The sequence below is a fragment of the Piliocolobus tephrosceles genome, chromosome 1 (genome assembly GCF_002776525.5).
Source record: "Piliocolobus tephrosceles isolate RC106 chromosome 1, ASM277652v3, whole genome shotgun sequence".
Taxonomy (NCBI): Eukaryota; Metazoa; Chordata; class Mammalia; order Primates; family Cercopithecidae; genus Piliocolobus; species Piliocolobus tephrosceles.
Genome location: NC_045434.1, coordinates 179,147,298 through 179,165,238, shown reverse-complemented (window position 1 = coordinate 179,165,238; position 17,941 = coordinate 179,147,298). Strand labels below are relative to the sequence as shown.

The 17,941-nt window shown below is 43.4% G+C and overlaps 2 protein-coding genes across 3 annotated transcripts in view; one reads left to right on the top strand and one right to left on the bottom strand.

Moving 5' to 3' along the window:
- Positions 1-1,937: 1,937 nt before the first annotated feature.
- The window catches only part of EBNA1BP2 (EBNA1 binding protein 2), a 45,102-nt gene continuing 29,098 nt past the window's right edge, over positions 1,938-17,941 (bottom strand). The window contains exons 3-13 of the mRNA XM_023221561.1: positions 10,661-10,805; positions 10,253-10,401; positions 10,026-10,114; positions 9,859-9,942; positions 9,452-9,624; positions 8,738-8,861; positions 6,934-7,023; positions 5,160-5,235; positions 4,824-4,917; positions 2,275-2,437; positions 1,938-2,126 (exon numbers count right to left, since the gene is read on the bottom strand). Coding sequence (XP_023077329.1) covers positions 2,076-2,126; positions 2,275-2,437; positions 4,824-4,917; positions 5,160-5,235; positions 6,934-7,023; positions 8,738-8,861; positions 9,452-9,624; positions 9,859-9,942; positions 10,026-10,114; positions 10,253-10,401; positions 10,661-10,725 — 1,158 coding nt within the window. The 5' untranslated portion in view covers positions 10,726-10,805 and the 3' untranslated portion in view covers positions 1,938-2,075. The remainder of the gene's footprint in view (positions 2,127-2,274; positions 2,438-4,823; positions 4,918-5,159; positions 5,236-6,933; positions 7,024-8,737; positions 8,862-9,451; positions 9,625-9,858; positions 9,943-10,025; positions 10,115-10,252; positions 10,402-10,660; positions 10,806-17,941) is intronic.
- CFAP57 (cilia and flagella associated protein 57) overlaps positions 10,303-17,941 on the top strand; it is a 77,251-nt gene continuing 69,612 nt past the window's right edge. Inside the window, exons 1-4 of one of the 2 annotated variants that reach the window (XM_023221559.1) lie at positions 10,303-10,426; positions 10,674-10,852; positions 15,292-15,608; positions 17,317-17,603. In XM_023221559.1, the coding sequence (XP_023077327.1) occupies positions 10,696-10,852; positions 15,292-15,608; positions 17,317-17,603 (761 nt within the window). In that variant the 5' untranslated portion in view covers positions 10,303-10,426; positions 10,674-10,695. Of the gene's footprint in view, positions 10,427-10,673; positions 10,853-15,291; positions 15,609-17,316; positions 17,604-17,941 lie in introns of those variants that run through there. The other variant, XM_023221560.1, reaches the window with a different exon arrangement.

Sequence of the window (17,941 nt, the reverse complement as noted above, 5' to 3'; positions counted from 1 at the left end):
AATTAGCCGGGTGTGGTGGCGGGCGCCCGTAATCCCAGCTACTCGGGAGGCTGAGGCAGGAGAATGGCGTGAACCCAGGAGATGGAGGTTGCAGTGAGCCGAGATCGCGCCATGCACCCCAGCCTGGGCGATAGAGCGAGACTCCGTCTCAAAAAAAAAAAAAAAAAAGAAAATGTGAAAATAAGTTATTCTTTCTGCTAAAGATACTATATAGCTCTCAGGCATTTCTAACTTCCTTAAAAATAAAATATGGTTTCTAAACTGGAATGGAGAGAGAAGGGGCAGGTAAAATGGCTTACCACTCTATCAACACAGAGTAAAGCCCAACAATTAATGTGGCCTGCCTACTCAACATACCACCTACACAGAGCTTCCGCCTACGCTAATACTTCTCAAATATGAACAACCAAGGCTTGCCAGATATTAAGGAAAGAAACCCCAGCAAAATAATCCTAATCAAAGGGGATTATCAGATTATCGTGTTATATTAGGATAATGTTTTAATTATATGGCAGGCAATGTTCTAAGTGTTTTACGTCGATTAACCCAATGCTGACGGGAACCCAATGAGGTAGATACATCTATATTATGCCAGAGATGACACGGGAAATACAAATTAAATTCCCTATGATCAAACAGCAACTAAGCAACAGAGCCAGGCCCCAGAGTCCACGCTTCTTAGCTTCTACAATACTCTACTGCTCAAACATGGGAAAGGGGAGATCAAAATGCACGGACTGCAGAAACAGAATGAAGGGAACAGACGGAAACGTTATCAAAAAATTAGAATTATAATCATATCCTGAGAGATATAAGATACTGCATCTTGAGAATAAAATGATATGAAAAATGACAAATTCGAGAATAAGGAACTCTTGGGGGATAAATGAAATGAAAGCTAAAATACATATTCAATAAAATGATTTTAGACCGGGCACAGTGGCTCATGCCTGTAATCCCAGCACTTTGGAAGGCAGAGGCAGGTGGTTCACCTGAGGTTAGGATTTCAAGACCAGCCTGACCAACATGGTGAAACCCTGTCTCTACTAAAAATACAAAAATTAGCTGGTTGTGGTGGCGCGTGCCCATAATCCCAGCTACTTAGGAGGCTAAGGCAGAATCGCTTGAACCCGGGAAGTGGAGTTTGCAGTGAGCCGAGGTTGTGTCACTGCACTCCAGCCTGAGCGATGAAGCGAGACTGTGTTTCAAAAAAAAAAAAAAAAAAATTTAAGAAACAAAGAAATCTCTCCCCCAAAAGTAGAACTGAAATACAACTTAGGAACAGTGCCTGTGAAATTCTAAAATTCTAAGGAGGAAATTCCTATCAGCCCAAATTAAAGGCAATTTCAGAAATGCAAGGAGATAAAAAGTTTACCTCTTATTTTCCCTTTCTTAGTAAGATACCAAAAAATGGTACACAGCAAAAGAAGGCATATGCTAAGATGGGAAAATATGGGATTCTGGAAATTATGGCACCAACTTAGAAGGTCTAGAAAAAAAGGGACAGTTGTGTGGCGTAACTAGGTTGTAGGAGAAAAATTATAAAGTGGGTAAGATGATAAAGCATCTGGAAAGAACTAAGAATACAGAAGGAAAATTAGGCAAGCAGAAGAATGTACGGTGCAAGTTAACTGGAGGAAAAACCAAAAGCTGTACCACAAAGAAAATCACGATGGCTCACGCCTGTAAAATATGGGCATTGAGCTTTACGGGGATTGATTGTAATATAACTACTTAGAAGGATGAGACATAAGAAATGAGGGAGGTGTCAGTTAAATCATTTATCACAAAATGAAGGCAATTTGAACTCAATGTCTAAATTGAGACATTGTCTCAATGACATTGTCTCAATGTCTAAATTGAGACAAAATCTACCAATAGATAGCAATGCAAAGTAACTTCTCAATCTTTTAGTTTGGACTATTTAACCAAAGGTATGTGTTCCTTTAATAATTTTTCTTTAGTTTATTGAAAGAAATGTTTACAACATGACACCAACAGAAGGGATCAAAGTGTGTTGTGAAATTGTGAGTCTTCATTCCTTTTTCTTGGTTCTTTGTATTCAAAGATGCTGTTTAGTGTATTCTGTTCTTCATCTTCTCTCTTGTTCGTTTTCCAGGTCTCTTCTACAGAAAAAGATATACCACATCTGGTCACATAGCAGCTTGCCTTCTGCCCCAGGTGAGGATGAACATAACTGAAGGGAGAGGGCAGGGTTGGGAGTGGGAGGGGAGGCTGAGCCTGCTCCTCACCCGGACACCTGGGCTCACTTACATTTGATCCTTTCTTGCCAGGCCTCTTGAGGCCTCTGCCATGAGCTGTCTTGGCCCGGAAGCTAGATACATCATCATAGCTCTCCCGAGTGTTCCACTTTGAGCCTTTCTTCTTTCCACCAAAACCAAACTTCTGGTTTTTATACCGTCGTTTAGCACTGGGCCTGGAAAAGAATGGTCCTAGACATCACCCACAGCACTGTAAACCCTCATGAATTTGATGGCCCAGCAATGCTCTCAGTTTCCTTTCTATAAGCAAAGTCCCTTAGGCACGTCTGTAACCCAGAATCTCATCCTTGGCCCCACAATCCTATGCTACAGCCTCTCTAGACAAACTCATCTAGCCCATTTATTTACAGTTCTGACCACCAGGGCAGGAAAATAAAGCAAGAAGCAGGGAAGGCTCTACATGTATCATGTGGCTTCCTGCTGTCTTTAGAAACCTTTCTATTTTAGGCCAGGTGCAGTGGCTCATGCCTGTAATCCCAGCACTTTGGGAGGCTGAGGAGGGTGGATCATGAGGTCAGGAGATCAAGACCATCCTAGCTAATACAGTGAAACCCCGTCTCTACTAAAAAAATACAAAAAATTAGCCAGGCGTGGTGGCGGGTGCCTGTAGTCCCAGCTACTCAGGAGCTGAGGCAGGAGAATGGCGTGAACCCGGGAGGCGGAGCTTGCAGTGAGCAAGATCCCGCCACTGCACTCCAGCCTGGTGGCGGAGCAAGACTGTCTCAAAAAAAAAAAACAAAAAAAAGAAAGCTTTCTATTTTAACCAAATCTTGTTAAATCACCCTCAGTTGTGTCTATTCCTCTCAAGGGTAAATACATGCAGTTCACATCCAAATCTAATGTTACATTTGTAACATTCAAATGTAATGAAATGAATACATTCAAATGTAAACATTCAAATGTAATTATAGGCATTCGAATAACATTCAAACAGAGTAACATTCAAATGTGAAACTGGTCATCCAATAGGAATCTTGAATTCAGCATCTCCAAATTCATGTCATCTCCTGGACTGGCTCTACTTGCTGTACATATGCCCTCACTTGAGGCTGGCACTGCTCCCACCAACCCAGACACACAGGTCAAACATGTGAGAGTCAGCCTTGGTTCTTCTCTCACTCTTTATACCCAAGTCAATTACTAAGTCCTGCTCATTTCACCTCTTCAATGTTTCTTCAATCCAGCTTATCTTCTCCCTCAGTTGCCACTTTCAGGTTATTATCATTGCTCATCTGGACTTTTGCAATAGTCTGCTTGTCATTTTCCCAGCTTGCCTCAAGTCTGCCACTGATACAAAATCCACTGTAATCTTTTTAAAAACATGAATATAACCTGCTCATTGTTATTAGTACAACCTACAACTTAGTCTCTCTACTGCCATCTAGACAAAGCCCAAGCTCCTCAACAAGGCAAACCCACAGCCCAGGTCCCCCCAACCACATCGCACCCCTCCTTGCTTTGCACTGTATTCCCAGTGACACCAAGGGCTTACTGTTCCTCACAAACCCCTGAGATTTCACATCTCGATGGCTTTGCTCTTTCAGGCTTTCACTTCTTCCCAAACCCAGCTTCTCTTCTATTCTCGTGGTTAATTCCTACTCATGCTTCAAGCAATGCTCAAGTCAAACCCTCCTCCAGAAATCCATCCCCAGATCCTGTCAGGTATTTATAAAAGCTGCCTCAGTACTAATCCCCAAATGCCTCTATCATAGCACTTACTATCTTACATGGAAATTATCATTTCCCCTAGGCCTGGTATCCAGGTATGCAAAAAAGTTGACTAGAAAGAACAATGAGAGCCCACATTCTCTCTTTTAATCTTCATACTATGAGGCAGACACTATTTCCTCAACTTAGCAGATGAGGCAATTAGCATTTAGAAAAGTATGGTAACTTGTTCAAAACTGCCCTCCTACTGAGTGGTAGAGTCGGGATCTGAACCCTAAGTCTGAACTCTCGACCATCACACTGTGTGATGAGGAATCAACTTTTACTTGGCATTCACTTAAAGGGTGCCACGTACTTAAAAGTACCTTCTTGGGATGGGTGCAGTGGTTCACACCTATAATCCCAGCACTTTGGGAGGCTGAGGTGGGTGAATCACTTGAGGCCAGGAGTTCAAGACCAGCCTGGCCGACATGGTGAAACGCCACCTCTACTAAAAATACAAAAATTAGCTGGATGTGGTGGCGGGCACCTGTAGTTCCAGTTACTCAGGAAGCTGAGGCACAAGAATCGCCTGAACCCAGGTGGCACAGGTTGCAGTGAGCCAAGACTATACCACTGCACTGTAGCCTGGGTGACAGACTGAGACTCTGTCCAAAAAACACAAGTTTAAACAGTACCTTCTTTTACTCTTCAAAGACTGGCATGGCTAAAAGGGGCCATCACACAGTGCTAGGGGTCTCGGCCACAGGCAGCAGCTGCACTGTCTGGACTCTGTTGGTGTGCTGGTGGAGGTGCTATGTCTGCCATCCTTGTGACCTGTGGCCCCTTCACACCTCACGGGATCCAAAGAAACCATGCCAAAACACTTCTCACCCCTTCTTCATCTGCTGGCCTTTGGCTCCTGCCTTCGTGCGCTGTGCCAGAGGTTTCTGATCTCCCTCAAGGAAATCCAGTTTATCAGAGAAGCCTGTAAGTGAAGAAGTAATTTTGATCAGCACCACTGTATTTTAAGAAGAAAAGTTTAAACCACCATATGAGGCTATTATTTGCTACACTGATTTTAACAGTCACATCCTGCTCTCCAACACCATTCCCAAAACCTAGATCCGATAGGTCCACATCAACCAAGAAGGCTCCAAAGCACTAAGTGTTCAAATCAACTCTAAAGTACCTGCTACCCTTGTTCCCCTAGCAGAGAGATGTACCAACCTTTCTGATACTTCTTAATAGCATTCATCATATGTGCTTTCTCCTGCTGCCTCTTCTGAAGAACCTCCGTTTGCACCTGTGATATGAACACAAGCGCTGTTACAGCTATCCCATACCATTATTCCAGTGTCTACATTGTCTTAAGAGCAACACCATGATTAATGCTGCTACCCTTTGACATTTACTATGTGCCAAAAACTGTGTTAGGGACTCTAAGTATATTCTCAGATCTAGGTATATTCTTCATAGATGAAGATATATCTGTCTTATAACAATGCAGTGAAGTTGAAATTTGTGTTACCCCCTAAACTGAAGCACAGAGAAGTTAACTGCCCAAGTTACATGGTGAAAAAGTGCATAGCTGAGATGACCCAGGCTGTTTGACTCCAAAGCCAGCACTCATCCTATTATACAATCCTGCCTACAAAACTGAAGCAAATCATGTTTAAGACTACATCAGTTTTCACATCACATTTGGACAGATTATTTAACTCACTGTTACTAGGCATGAAAGTAACCAAAAGGAAGAGAAAAAAACAATGTCCCCAGCCAAAGAAAAGAAAAAAGTTTGATGGATAAAAGGAGACACTTTATAATACTCTAACAGAGGGTTTCTCAATCTTGATACTGCTACAGTGTGAAGAGAATAATTCTTTGCTGGGGTGTAGGGGCCTGTCCTGCACTGTATGACATTTAGCAGCACCCCTGCCCTCTATCTACTAGATGCCAGTAGTACCCTCCCTCCAAAATTTGACAACTAAAAATATCACCAGGCAGTCATAGAAAACTCCTAGGGAGCAAATCCACCCCAGTTGACAACCTCTTCCCCAATGTTTCCTTAAATTAGGAACAGTGAACTAAAAGGCCCAAGTGAGTTTGTCTTTGCTTTTGGTAATTTTCGTTATGTTAAATTACTTATTGGTGTCTTTGAGAGAATCTCAACCATCCACCTCCAGATCAAAGAAATAATAAATCCACAGCAGGCCTTTTGTAGAGGACAGGATCCCAGCCTATTCTTACTCTGCTGAGAATGTATCAGTGAAATGACCCCAAATGTGGACAAGAGTCCTGCAACCCAGATCACAACTGCTTCTGTCCAAATGTTGACAAAGTCTTAACCCCCATGCCAATCTTCCTCACATTCATGTCTTCCCACAATCCTAACTTTAAAACCCGTCATCTTCTTTCTTAGATGACCATGAAATAAAAAAGGAAAACCAAGAAAAGTTTCAGGGTATGCCTGATCTGGTGTTACATTAGAACTCAGACATTCACAGTTCAAACACACAGGCCATCTTTCAGATTGGATGACAATCATTAGGATCATTTCTTCAGGGACATGATTATCACATAGGCCAGTGAATCCCAAACCAGGATGCATTTCAGAATCACCTGGAAAGCTTTTGGGGAAGGGGGAAAACAGATACAGATTCCCAGGGATTCTGAAGTCTAGGATCCTGTTTTGAAAAACTTCCCCTGGTGATTTGGCTGTGAGGTCAGGTTTGGAAACCACTCATCTGGACCCAGTGTATAGATATGAAAACTGAAGACCAGAGAGGTGACTGGCTCGCCTGCAGTCACCATACTACTCCTGGGGAAGCATTCATGTCCAGGCAAGACTGTGCTCATGAATACCAGCACATACACTGAGAGACGGTAAACACACGATCAACACACAGCTCCATTCAGTTCAGGGGACCACGTCAGACCACGGCAATCTCATCAAACACACACACTCCGCCTCTTCCTATTCCCTGCACACTTTCCTTCTCACCTTCTTCCCGTATTTCCTAAGTGCTCGCAGTTGTTTAGCCTTTTCAGACCTCTCCATGGCAGCCTGTTTAGTCTGCAGCTTCTGTCGAATCTACAACACAAAATGCTGTCAGTTTATGTTATTTGAATCTAGAATGACCACTACTTAGGATGCACTAGAGCAGGGAACAGATATTCCCTGTTCTTTAAACTGTGGAACTTGTAAATCATCAATTCCAACCCCTAAGGACAATGGGGCCCACAGGCTGAGCACTTTACCAAAAGTGTTAGAGTGAAGCCAGAGATTGAAAGTCACCTTCCCACTCCCAGTGTGCTGTCTGTTTCATTTTACAAACTGCCTATCTGAAGCCCAGGAAAGAAGACAAACTTCTCCCCATTTCTACTGTCAGTAGACTGAGGCTGGAAACCAGTATGCGGCCTCAGTGTCCTTTTCTAGTATACCACATACACAATAAAAATCCACGCAGATATCAGGTGCCTAGCCTTTTCAGTCAAACATACACATTTTAGTTAAAGGATGAGAAGTTGTCAGTGAGAACTTGTATAGAGTTCACAGTGAGAAGGTGAACTACTACCATGACAAAAGCTCCCTAAAATCCAGTTTGAGACCCCAGAGTACTATTTAAATATACTCATCCCTCAGTATCCACAGAGGATTAGTTCTAGGACCCACTACAGACATCAAAATCCACAGATGCTCAAGTCCCTTATATAAAAATGGTGTAGCGTTTGCATATAACCTACACTCGCCTCCAGTATACTTTAAAGTCAAGGGACCTCAACTCCTGGGCCGCAGACTGCCACGAACCTGCTATGAATCTGTGGCCTGTTAGGAACCAGGCCACAGAGCAGGAAGTGAGTGGCAGGCAAGCGAGCGTTACCACCAGAGCTCCACCTCCTGTCAGATCAGCGGCTGCATTAAATTCTCATAGGAGCCCGAACTCTACTGTGAACTAAGCATGCAAAGGATTTAGGTTGTGTGCTCCTTATGAGAATCTAATGCCTGATGATCTGAGGTGGAACAGTTTCATCCCGAAACTATCCCCTCCCCCAGTTTATGAAAAAAATTGTCATCCACGAAACCGGTCCCTGGTGCCAGACCACTGCTTTAAATAGTCTCTAGATTACTTATAATACTGAATTCAATGCTACGCATCATGTCATTCTCACAGATTCAATGTTCTCAGCACATGGCAAATTCAAGTTTTCTTTTTGCAACATTTTCAAATTTTTTTCTCAAATATTTTTGATCCGAGGTTGGTTGAATCCACAGATACTGAACCCATGGCTATGGAGGGCTGAGTATATCTTGGATTACATGCTGGCAATCCCCTCCTTCAAAGTTAAATGAGGTCCAAGTTCTACCCAACTCTAAATTGTACTGTATCTGAACCATCTAAGAATTCCTCATTTTATAGAGGAGAAAACTGAGGCCCAGAGAAAAGTAATTGTCTACAAGTTCTAGCACTACCAGTGGCAAGGACACAAGAATGCTGTCTTCTCTGCACACCATGCCATGACCAAGCCAGCTAGGAAATGCAATGGGCCATCTTCACCTCAAGGACCACACTTCTCACAGCACTGTTCCTCTCCTTAATTGCTGATTTTAGAAAAAATGTCATTCTTATATGCATCTAATTGGTGGTAACTGGCATGACTCTGAAGCAGTCAATCTATGGAAGAGGTAATAATTGTCCTCTGACAACTGGCTCCCCATTATTGGGCTCACAGCTATCTTTCTAAGCCAGCTGAATATACTTAAGTACAAAGTTTTGGCTTTCCAGAGGAAAACTTCTACTTCTTACCTTCTGCATCTGCAGATCAGACTTGGCCATTTCTGCAAAATAATCAGTGGGTCGCTTGGTAGGGACTTTGAGCTGATGGAGGCGGGGTAAGACTGCAAGCACTGCGGCCTGGGCTTGGCGGTAGCTGAGAATTGTGGGACAAAATGTGTAATGAGGTGAAGGAGAGAGGCCTTACGTTCCTCTTCACTGCCTCTCATGAGTTATCCAAGCTCAGAAGGACTCTCAAAATCTGACCTCCATTAGCAAGAACAAACAAATAAAAACTGTCACCAAACCTCACTGATTTAGTATCTAAAAGAAATGTAGACATATACCAGTTTTTAAAAAGGGGAGGGGTATTGCTAAAAATAGTTTAAGAGAATGACTACTCTAAAGGTACCCATTAACACAAACTAATGTCGATTATGGATTCTTACGTAAGTACTAAAGCAATTCCACACAAGAACACCCATAAGCAATGTTTTTTTTTAACTGAAGCATGCACAAAAAGCTTTAACATGAATATTTCAAATTAGTCCATAAACTGGACTTTGAATCATGACTGTGGACCAAGGAGCTCTCCTCTCAAACAGCGAGAAGCTCCTAGCTATTCTTAGTCAAAAGAAGCCGCTCTCCCTACTCCTAAGCTTATTCTGAGTGCAGGCTTACTAATTTCCCCTCTTTCCCACTCTCCTGCACAAGGATCCTCAACTTCTCCAACATTCGAAAACATACAAACTCATCTCTCGCTGGAAGTCGTCTTCTGGATCAACAGCTTTCTGGTCCTTGTTCTGAGGTGCTGGCGCCTCAGATCCACCGATTTCCAGCACCGGACCCAGTGTCACATCGAGTCTTTCAACCCATTCCAGATCCCGCTTGAATTCTGCCAAACACTGCTTCAGGCCATTCTAGGAAATCCAGACACTGAGCTCTTAAGAAGGGGACTCGGAGTTTGTCCTTCCCAAGCACAGGCTGTTAGGCGAAGGGACAAAGCGCTAATCCCCAATACGCAGACAGGTAATAGACCCTCTTGGCAAGGCTCAGGGTGCATCTTTCCTGGGACAAGAATCGGTCTCCCATGCCCAACAGCGGCTGGTGCGCATCCCAAGTCCAAGTACCCCCGACCCTGTGCCCGCGCTCACCACGTCGTTCACGGCCTTCTTCGGCCCCTCTAGCACGACATTGAGGCCTGGCTTCAGAAGCCCGCGGGAAAACGCATCCTGCAACTGCAGGACACAATCACGGTCACTCCCAGGGGTGTAAGACCCCCTCTCCCACGCCCAGCCCCGCGAGCTCGGCTGACACTTACCTCTTTGTCTGTGACAAGAGACTCATCGGATTCCGACTCCGAATCCGAGAGCGGAGGAGTGTCCATCTCGCCGCACGCAGGTCCCACACCTACAGGAAGAAGCGGGGTATCCCGAGACCCAAGTGGCTAGCAGAGGGCGGCCCTGGCCGCCGCTGCCTGCCTTCAGCCCCCTACTCCCAGGCCGTGGCTCCACGTGCCACCGAGTCGCACCAGGGCCAGCAACTCACAGCTACTGCTCAACTTTTGATTGGGACTTCCGCTTCCGGCGGCAAACCATACTTCCGGTTTGTCGTTGCTATAGGAACCGCTACGGCGTTTGAAAGTGCTCGGGTTGCTTAGGATCCGCATAGGTAGTGCTTGGGGATACATGCGTGGTCTGCTGACCCAGAGAGAAGTGAAAGGTGGGAGGGGGTACCTGGGGGTCGCCAGAAGGAGCTGGTAGCAGTGCGGGTACAAAGGAAAGGGCAGAAAAATGAGCCGCGGGGATGGGGTGGCGCGCAGGAGGACCCCGGGGAAGGGGGAAGGGGAGGGGCAAGGGACGGGGAGGGCGTGTCCTGGATGCTGGGCGGGGAGGAGCGTGTCTGGGCCGGGGGCGGGGCGGGGCGGGGGCAGCGCTCTCCACTCTGAAGCGCTGCCTTGGTGGTTCAGCAGAACTCTTTGGCGGGAGATCATGTCGGCCGTGGTAGCTCAGACGCTGCATGTTTTTGGTCTTCGATCCCACGTGGCCAACAATATCTTCTACTTCGATGAACAGATCATTATATTTCCTTCAGGAAATCACTGTGTGAAGTACAATGTGGATCAGAAATGGCAAAAATTCATTCCAGGTAAAAACCCTTTCCATCCTGACATATACAGGAATGGTATGTGCCACATATAACCCCATAATCCCAGCATGATGATTGGAAAGAAAGATTTTGGCCAATTTGAATATATATGCAGTATTATAAATGTAGAGGAAATAAATGGCAACTTGTATTATGAAACTAGATTAATCAGTCACGCATACGTAGTTAAAATCACATATACAATGTTAATTTAAAAGTACTTTTTTCACTGTAATTTCAGGAAAATATGTTAAGAATCCCTCTTTTGGTGTCTTCAATATCGTTGCCTTTGTCATTACCAGAGCCCCTTTTTGAGTTGTCTAACACAGTTTTCCTGAGCACACCACCTTCATTACATCACCTTTTGAATCCATGTATGATGAAGACACTGTAAACTTTATCCCCAGTTGCAGATAACCATTTGTATAACATTACAGCCCTTATTTTTGTTCACAGTGGTCCTGTTGATGATATTCATGATTTCAACAACCAAATCCATTTTCCCATTTTTTGCATTGACACCTTTTATTGTGACATATACACACGAAAGAATGTACCCTACATATATGTAATATTTAAAGAATTACAATAGAATGTAGATCTGTGAACCCAGCCACCAGCATAGGAAATAGAATATTACCAGTTCTAGGGCTTCTCCCTGTATTCTGTGTCCTGCTGCATCACTTCAACATCATGCTTTTGAGATTCATGCATCTTGACACATATAACCAAGTTCATTCTATTGCTATGTAGTGTTCCATCATATGAATATAACGTCTCAAATATATGTATTCACTCTAGCGTTTAGGGACATTTGGGAAATAACAATCATATGCTATTACAAACTATACTACTATAAACATTCTTGCATGCGTATACATTCATCTATTTGTGCAAATTCTCTAGGACACACGGCCAGGACTAAACTTACTGAGTAATATGATAGTAACAATTTACACTCCCACCAGGAGTGCATAAGAGTTCTCATTCCTCAACAACCCTGCCAACCCTTGGTATTGTCCAACTTCCTAATTTTTTGCTAATCCAGTAGTTGAGAAAAGGAATTGTGGTTTTCGTTTGCATTTTGCTATCATTAATGATGATGAGTATCTGTTTACATGTTTATGGGCTATTCCCATTTAGTCGTATGTTAAATGCCTTATTCAAGTCTTTTACTTGTTTTTTATAGTTTGTTGTGCAGGAAATTTTTGGCAGTTTTATTGATTTACATGCACAATTTATCTATTCTGTATACCAATAATTTGTCAGATATATATATATCTTGCAAATAATTTCTTCCAGTTTGGGGCATTTTTCTCCCACCTTACAGTATCTTTTGATGGACAAAAATTATTAGTTTTAATAAAGTCAAATTTATCAACCACATAATATTCTGTTGGAATAAACTGTATTAAATACAGTTGACTTTTATTTATTAATGTTTATTTCCAGCATATTTGGTAAATTATTATTAATTCTAATGATTTGTCTATAGATTATGCAGGGATTTCTATATAGACTATCATATTATCTACAAATAACGATGGTTTTCTTCCTTTTTCTTGTGCTACCTGTGCTGGTAAGCACCTCCAGACAGTGTTGAATAGGGGTGATAAAAATGGACATCTGGCCGGGCGCAGTTGCTCACGCCTGTAATTCCAGCACTTTGGGAAGCCGAGGTGGGCAGATCACGAGGTCAAGAGATCGAGACCATCCTGGCCAATATAGTGAAACCCCATCTCTACTAAAAATACAAAAATCAGCTGGGAGTGGTGGCACGTGCCTGTAGTCCCAGCTACTCAGAGGCTGAAGCAGGAGAATTGCTTGAACCTGGGAGGCAGAGGTTGCAGGGAGCCGAGATCGTGCCACTGTACTCCAGCCTGGGCAACCAAACAAGACCCTGTCTCAAAAACAGAAATAAAAAAGATCATATGACTTTCCAATATTAATTAAATTATGGTTTTATACAGACAACATTAATTTATATTTGCTCTCATACTTACCAAACTCTTTGCCCACCGTCACTCTTTACAAATCAGATATTCCAGGTGGGATCATTTTCCTTCTGCATTTACTGATAATGTGTTAATAAACTCTCCCAGTTTTTGTCTGAAAATGACTTTATTTTATCCTCACTTCTGAACGATAATTTCAACAGGTATGCAATTTTTATCAACACATTATAGATCGTATTCCATTGTGTTTTTTTGGCTTCTGTTTTGTTGCTGTGGTTAAGAAATTAGCTATCAGCATCGTCTTTCTGTAGATGATCTTTTTTTCTGGATGTTTAATGTCTGTCTATGGTGTGTGTGTGTATATATATCTATACACATACACTATATACATACATAAGTATAAAATACACACCATATATACCACACCATATACATATATGTACATGTATATACATCATATATACATGTATATATACATGTGTGTGTGTATATATACACACACAGATACACACACAGACATACAGTATAGTTTTTATTTTCATTTTTTATCCTCTAGGGATTCTTTGAGATTCCTAGATCTAAGGACAGGTATCTTTTTTGTTCTGTTACCTCCTTCTGGAACTCCAAACCATCTCAACTCCATTCTCCATATTTTTTTTTCTTTTCTTTTCTTTTTTTTAAGAAACCAGGCCTCACTCTGTTGCCCAGGCTAGAGTGCACTGGCACAATCATAGCTCACAGCAGTCTCAAACTCCTGGGTTCAGGCCATCCTCCCCACCTTAACCTCCTGAATAACTGGGAATACAGGCACGCACCACCTTGACCAGCTAATTTTTTTATGTAGATGGGGTCTGGCTATGTTGCCCAGGCTGGTCTTGAACTCCTGGACTCAATCCATCCTCCCACCTCAGCCTCCCAAGTAGCTGGGATTACAGGTACAAGCCACCATACCATGTATATATGTATATGTGTGTGTGTGTGTGTGTGTGTGTGTGTATATATATATATATATATATATATATTTTTTTTTTTTTTTTTTTTTTGAGACAGAGTTTTGCTTTTCTTGCCCAAGCTGTAGTGCAATAGCTCAATTTCGGCTCACCACAACCTCCACCTCCCAGGTTCAAGTGATTCTCCTGCCTCAGCCTCCCAAGTAGCTGGGATTACAGGCATGGACCACCATGCCCAGCTAATTTTGTATTTTTAGTAGAGACAGGGTTTCTTTATGTTGGTTAGGCTGGTTTTGAGCTCCCAACTTCAGGTGCTACGCCCACCTCGGCCTCCCAGAGTGCTGGGATTACAGAGTGCTGGGATTAAGCCACCACGCCCGGCCTGTAAATATGTTTTTAAACAATTTTTAATGAAGGAGGGGGCCATGAAATCAAACCTAGAGCCCTCGAAAACTGTAATGTGACCCTGATTGCATTTCCCAGATAAAGTATTTACACTTTAATCTTTGCCTGAGGCTCTGTTTTCTAGAGGATCACAGCCTTCATTTTCATTCTTATTACCTGAGGTTGTGAGATGAGAGCTGTATCTCCAGATATCACCTCTAGATTTCAGGAAAAAGGGGATAGAATGCATCTGTCTGGTTTTTAAGGAAGCACCAGCTTTAACATAAAGCCACTCTGGAAGACTTCTGCCTCCACCTCATGTCCAGAATGTCACACACGTCAGCTAACTGCAAGGGAGGCTGAGGAATCCAGTAGTTGGCATCCCAGCCTCTGCAGTAGAGGAGGAGTGATGAGCTAGCCACTCAGGGAATAAAGGCCTCTATGATCTGACCCGATTCCACCCCTTTAGGCCCATCTTTGGTCACCCCATCTCACATGCAGTGCCCCAGCAAACCCACTGCTTGCAGTTCTCGCACTATGCCGTACCCTTTGTCACATCCACCCCTTGGCTCAAGCTCTTACTGCCACCTGCCACCCGCCACCCAGCCCCCATCTCACCTTGCCCCCTGCCCTCCTTCAGGAAGCTTTCCCTGACTTCTCCTCCCACCTCATCCTCAGAGGTGCCTGCCCTAGTCAGTTTCTTTTGGGGACAGAGTCTCCCTCTGTCTCCCAGGCTGGAGTGCAGTGGCATGATCTCAGCTCACTGCAGTCTCCACCTCCCAGGTTCAAGCAATTCTCCTGCCTCAGCCTCCCGAGTAGCTGGGATTACAGGTACCTGCCACAACACCCGGCTAATTTTTTTATTTTTAGTAGAGACAGGGTTTCACCATGTTGGCTAGGCTGGTCTTGAACTCCCCATCTCAAGTCATCTGCCTGCCTCGGCCCCCTGAAGTGCCAGGATCGCAGGCGTGAGCCACCACGCCTGGCCCCTAGTCATTTTCATAATGCCCAAACACAGCTATGCCAAGGCCACCTTTGTTCTTTGTGTCCACCACTGTCCACTCCAGTGCCCACTACTGTGCCTGGTTCCTGGTGAATCCTGGTGAAAGTGTGATCCACCCTGATTATTTCCTTTTTCCTCTGTTTGCAGGCTCAGACAAGAGTCAGGGCATGTTGGCCTTGTCCATCAGTCCCAATCGGCGGTATCTCGCTATCTCTGAGACTGTGCAAGAAAAACCTGCCATCACCATTTATGAATTGTCATCCATCCCTTGCCGGAAGCGCAAAGTTCTTAATAATTTTGACTTCCAAGTTCAGAAATTTATTAGCATGGCTTTTTCTCCAGACTCCAAATACCTGTTGGCTCAGACATCACCTCCAGAGTCAAATCTTGTCTATTGGCTGTGGGAAAAACAGAAAGTAATGGCCATTGTTAGAATCGACACTCAGAACAACCCTGTCTACCAGGTACCTAGTAGTGTGACAAGTATCGTGAAAATTATAAAAAATAGAACTACTTTTTATTGAATGCTGTGTGCCACAGTTCTAATTTCCTCCATGCATTTTTATATTTAGTCTTACAACAACCATATAAGGTATGCACAATCATTATCCCCATTTTACAGATGAGAGAGCTGAGGCTCCAAGAGGTTAGGTAACTCACCCAAGATCACAGAGGCAGTGAGTAGCAGAGCTAGGAGTTCCCCAACTCCAGCTCCTGTCTTATTTACTTTGGCCCAGAACTGCTTTCTGGTCACAGGTTTGGCCCAGCAGTGGATTAATAAAACTTGCTTTCTCTCCCTGGTCCTAGCCTTTTTTTTCCAGCAGCATTGCCGGGCAGTAGGAAGATTTCCGAAATGATGTAAAGCGGTAGGTCTTTAGGCAGCTGTTGCTGAAGTTGCTGTTATGTAAGGAGCAGAACCTTCTATTGTGTCTTGAGGGCAAAAGGAAGAAGACCCCTCAGGAACCTGACTGATGGCTTAGGCAAGGGGTCCCAAGGAGGTTTGATCTTGGTTCACTCACCCTAGTCTGGGATCTAGCACTCAATTCCACAAGTTCAACGACTCAGTTCTGTTCATGTTCAGGGATTCTAGCTAATCAGTGTCTCCGGCATAGACTCAGTTATTCAACCCACAAGATGTTGATGTGTAAACCAGCATATTACAACCAGAACGCTCACATTATTTATCCAGTGTATTCCCTTCCTAGTAGTAGAGAAGTTGCGAGGTGAAATTATAATAGTAATCAGAAAGCTGCTGGGTGATTATTCCAGAATCAGACAAAAGGCAGGTAGAACCAGAAGGGGATTTCAACCAGGCCACAGTGAGGCCGATGAAGCACCTCCTGCTCTGACTAAGTAGATTCAGCAACCATTTATTGGATGCCCATGATGAATCCAGCACTGGGAAAACAGAGATGAAAAAGTCACAGCCGTTCAAGTTGCTCACTATCTAGCCAGGCAGCAGGTTGACTGCCTATTACTGTAGAGGTAGTCCCCAACTTACTATGGTTAAACTTAAAATTTTCATCTTTACAATGGTACAAGAGTGATATGTACCCTGGAGAAAGAGGCCAAGTGATATACTTTCATGATGCTGGGCAGCAGCTGCAGCCACAGCCCCCAATCAGCCACTGAATCACGAAGGTAACAACCAAGGTACTCTACAGTGTGGTGCTGTGTGGCCACATGGCTTTGCCCATTTTCAGCTTATGATGGGTTTATCAGGACATGATCCCATTGTAACTAGAGGAGCAGGTGTATATTGGGATAGGAGCTGTGGTTGAAGGATGTTCAGTTGGTAGGAGACCACGTAGCATCCCCTGACATGTGATTTCTTTCCTCCTGGACAGGGCTATGTAAACCTATCAGACCCTCTTTTTCTGTGTTTCCAGCTGAGCTTTATTCCATTTTGTCAGCACTGGGTGTGGCTCCTGTCAAAAGCTGCTCATTCTGCTCTTTGGCCTTTGTAGATTTCCTAGTTTGACTCATATCCCTATAAATATAATGGATTATAGATGTGTCCCCTTATCAAATGCAGCATAAAATTACATGATTTTGTGATGTTTAGGAGATATTCTGAGCAGCCTGAAATAAATATTAACTTGTAAAGTGGGAAATAATTCCATCAAGATTAGTTTCATAAATTTTTTTCTTCAATTCTCTCACATTTTACAGGTGAGCTTCAGTCCACAGGATAACACTCAGGTGTGTGTCACTGGAAATGGGATGTTTAAGCTTCTCCGTTTTACTGAGGGAACCCTGAAGCAAACCAATTTTCAGAGGGGAGAACCCCAAAACTATCTAGCCCACACCTGGGTGGCTGATGACAAGATTGTTGTTGGCACTGACACAGGCAAACTCTTCCTCTTTGAATCTGGAGATCAGCGTTGGGAGACCAGCATAATGGTCAAAGAACCCACCCATGACTCAAAAAGCCTGGATGTCATCCAGGAATCAGAGAGGTAATGGTGCTTCCTGGGCTGGCACTCCCACATTCGTTGTACTAACAGCATTATACAGAAGACAGCGCTCTTTAGAAACTGCTCATAACCCCTCTACCATAAAAGTCAACTATGCCCATTTTCCCTCTTCCTCTCGAAGAGTTTTCATTTATATTTAAGCACAAATTTAACAGTTATAACCATAGGCTAGATACAATTCTTTTTATTTTTTATACCTAACCTCATTTTATAAGCATATAATATGGCTGGTCTTCAAAACTATAGTTTTAGAAACACATTTTACAGTGACTAATTTAATGAATTGATTCATGTCCACCAAGTCCTTGCAGTATACAAAA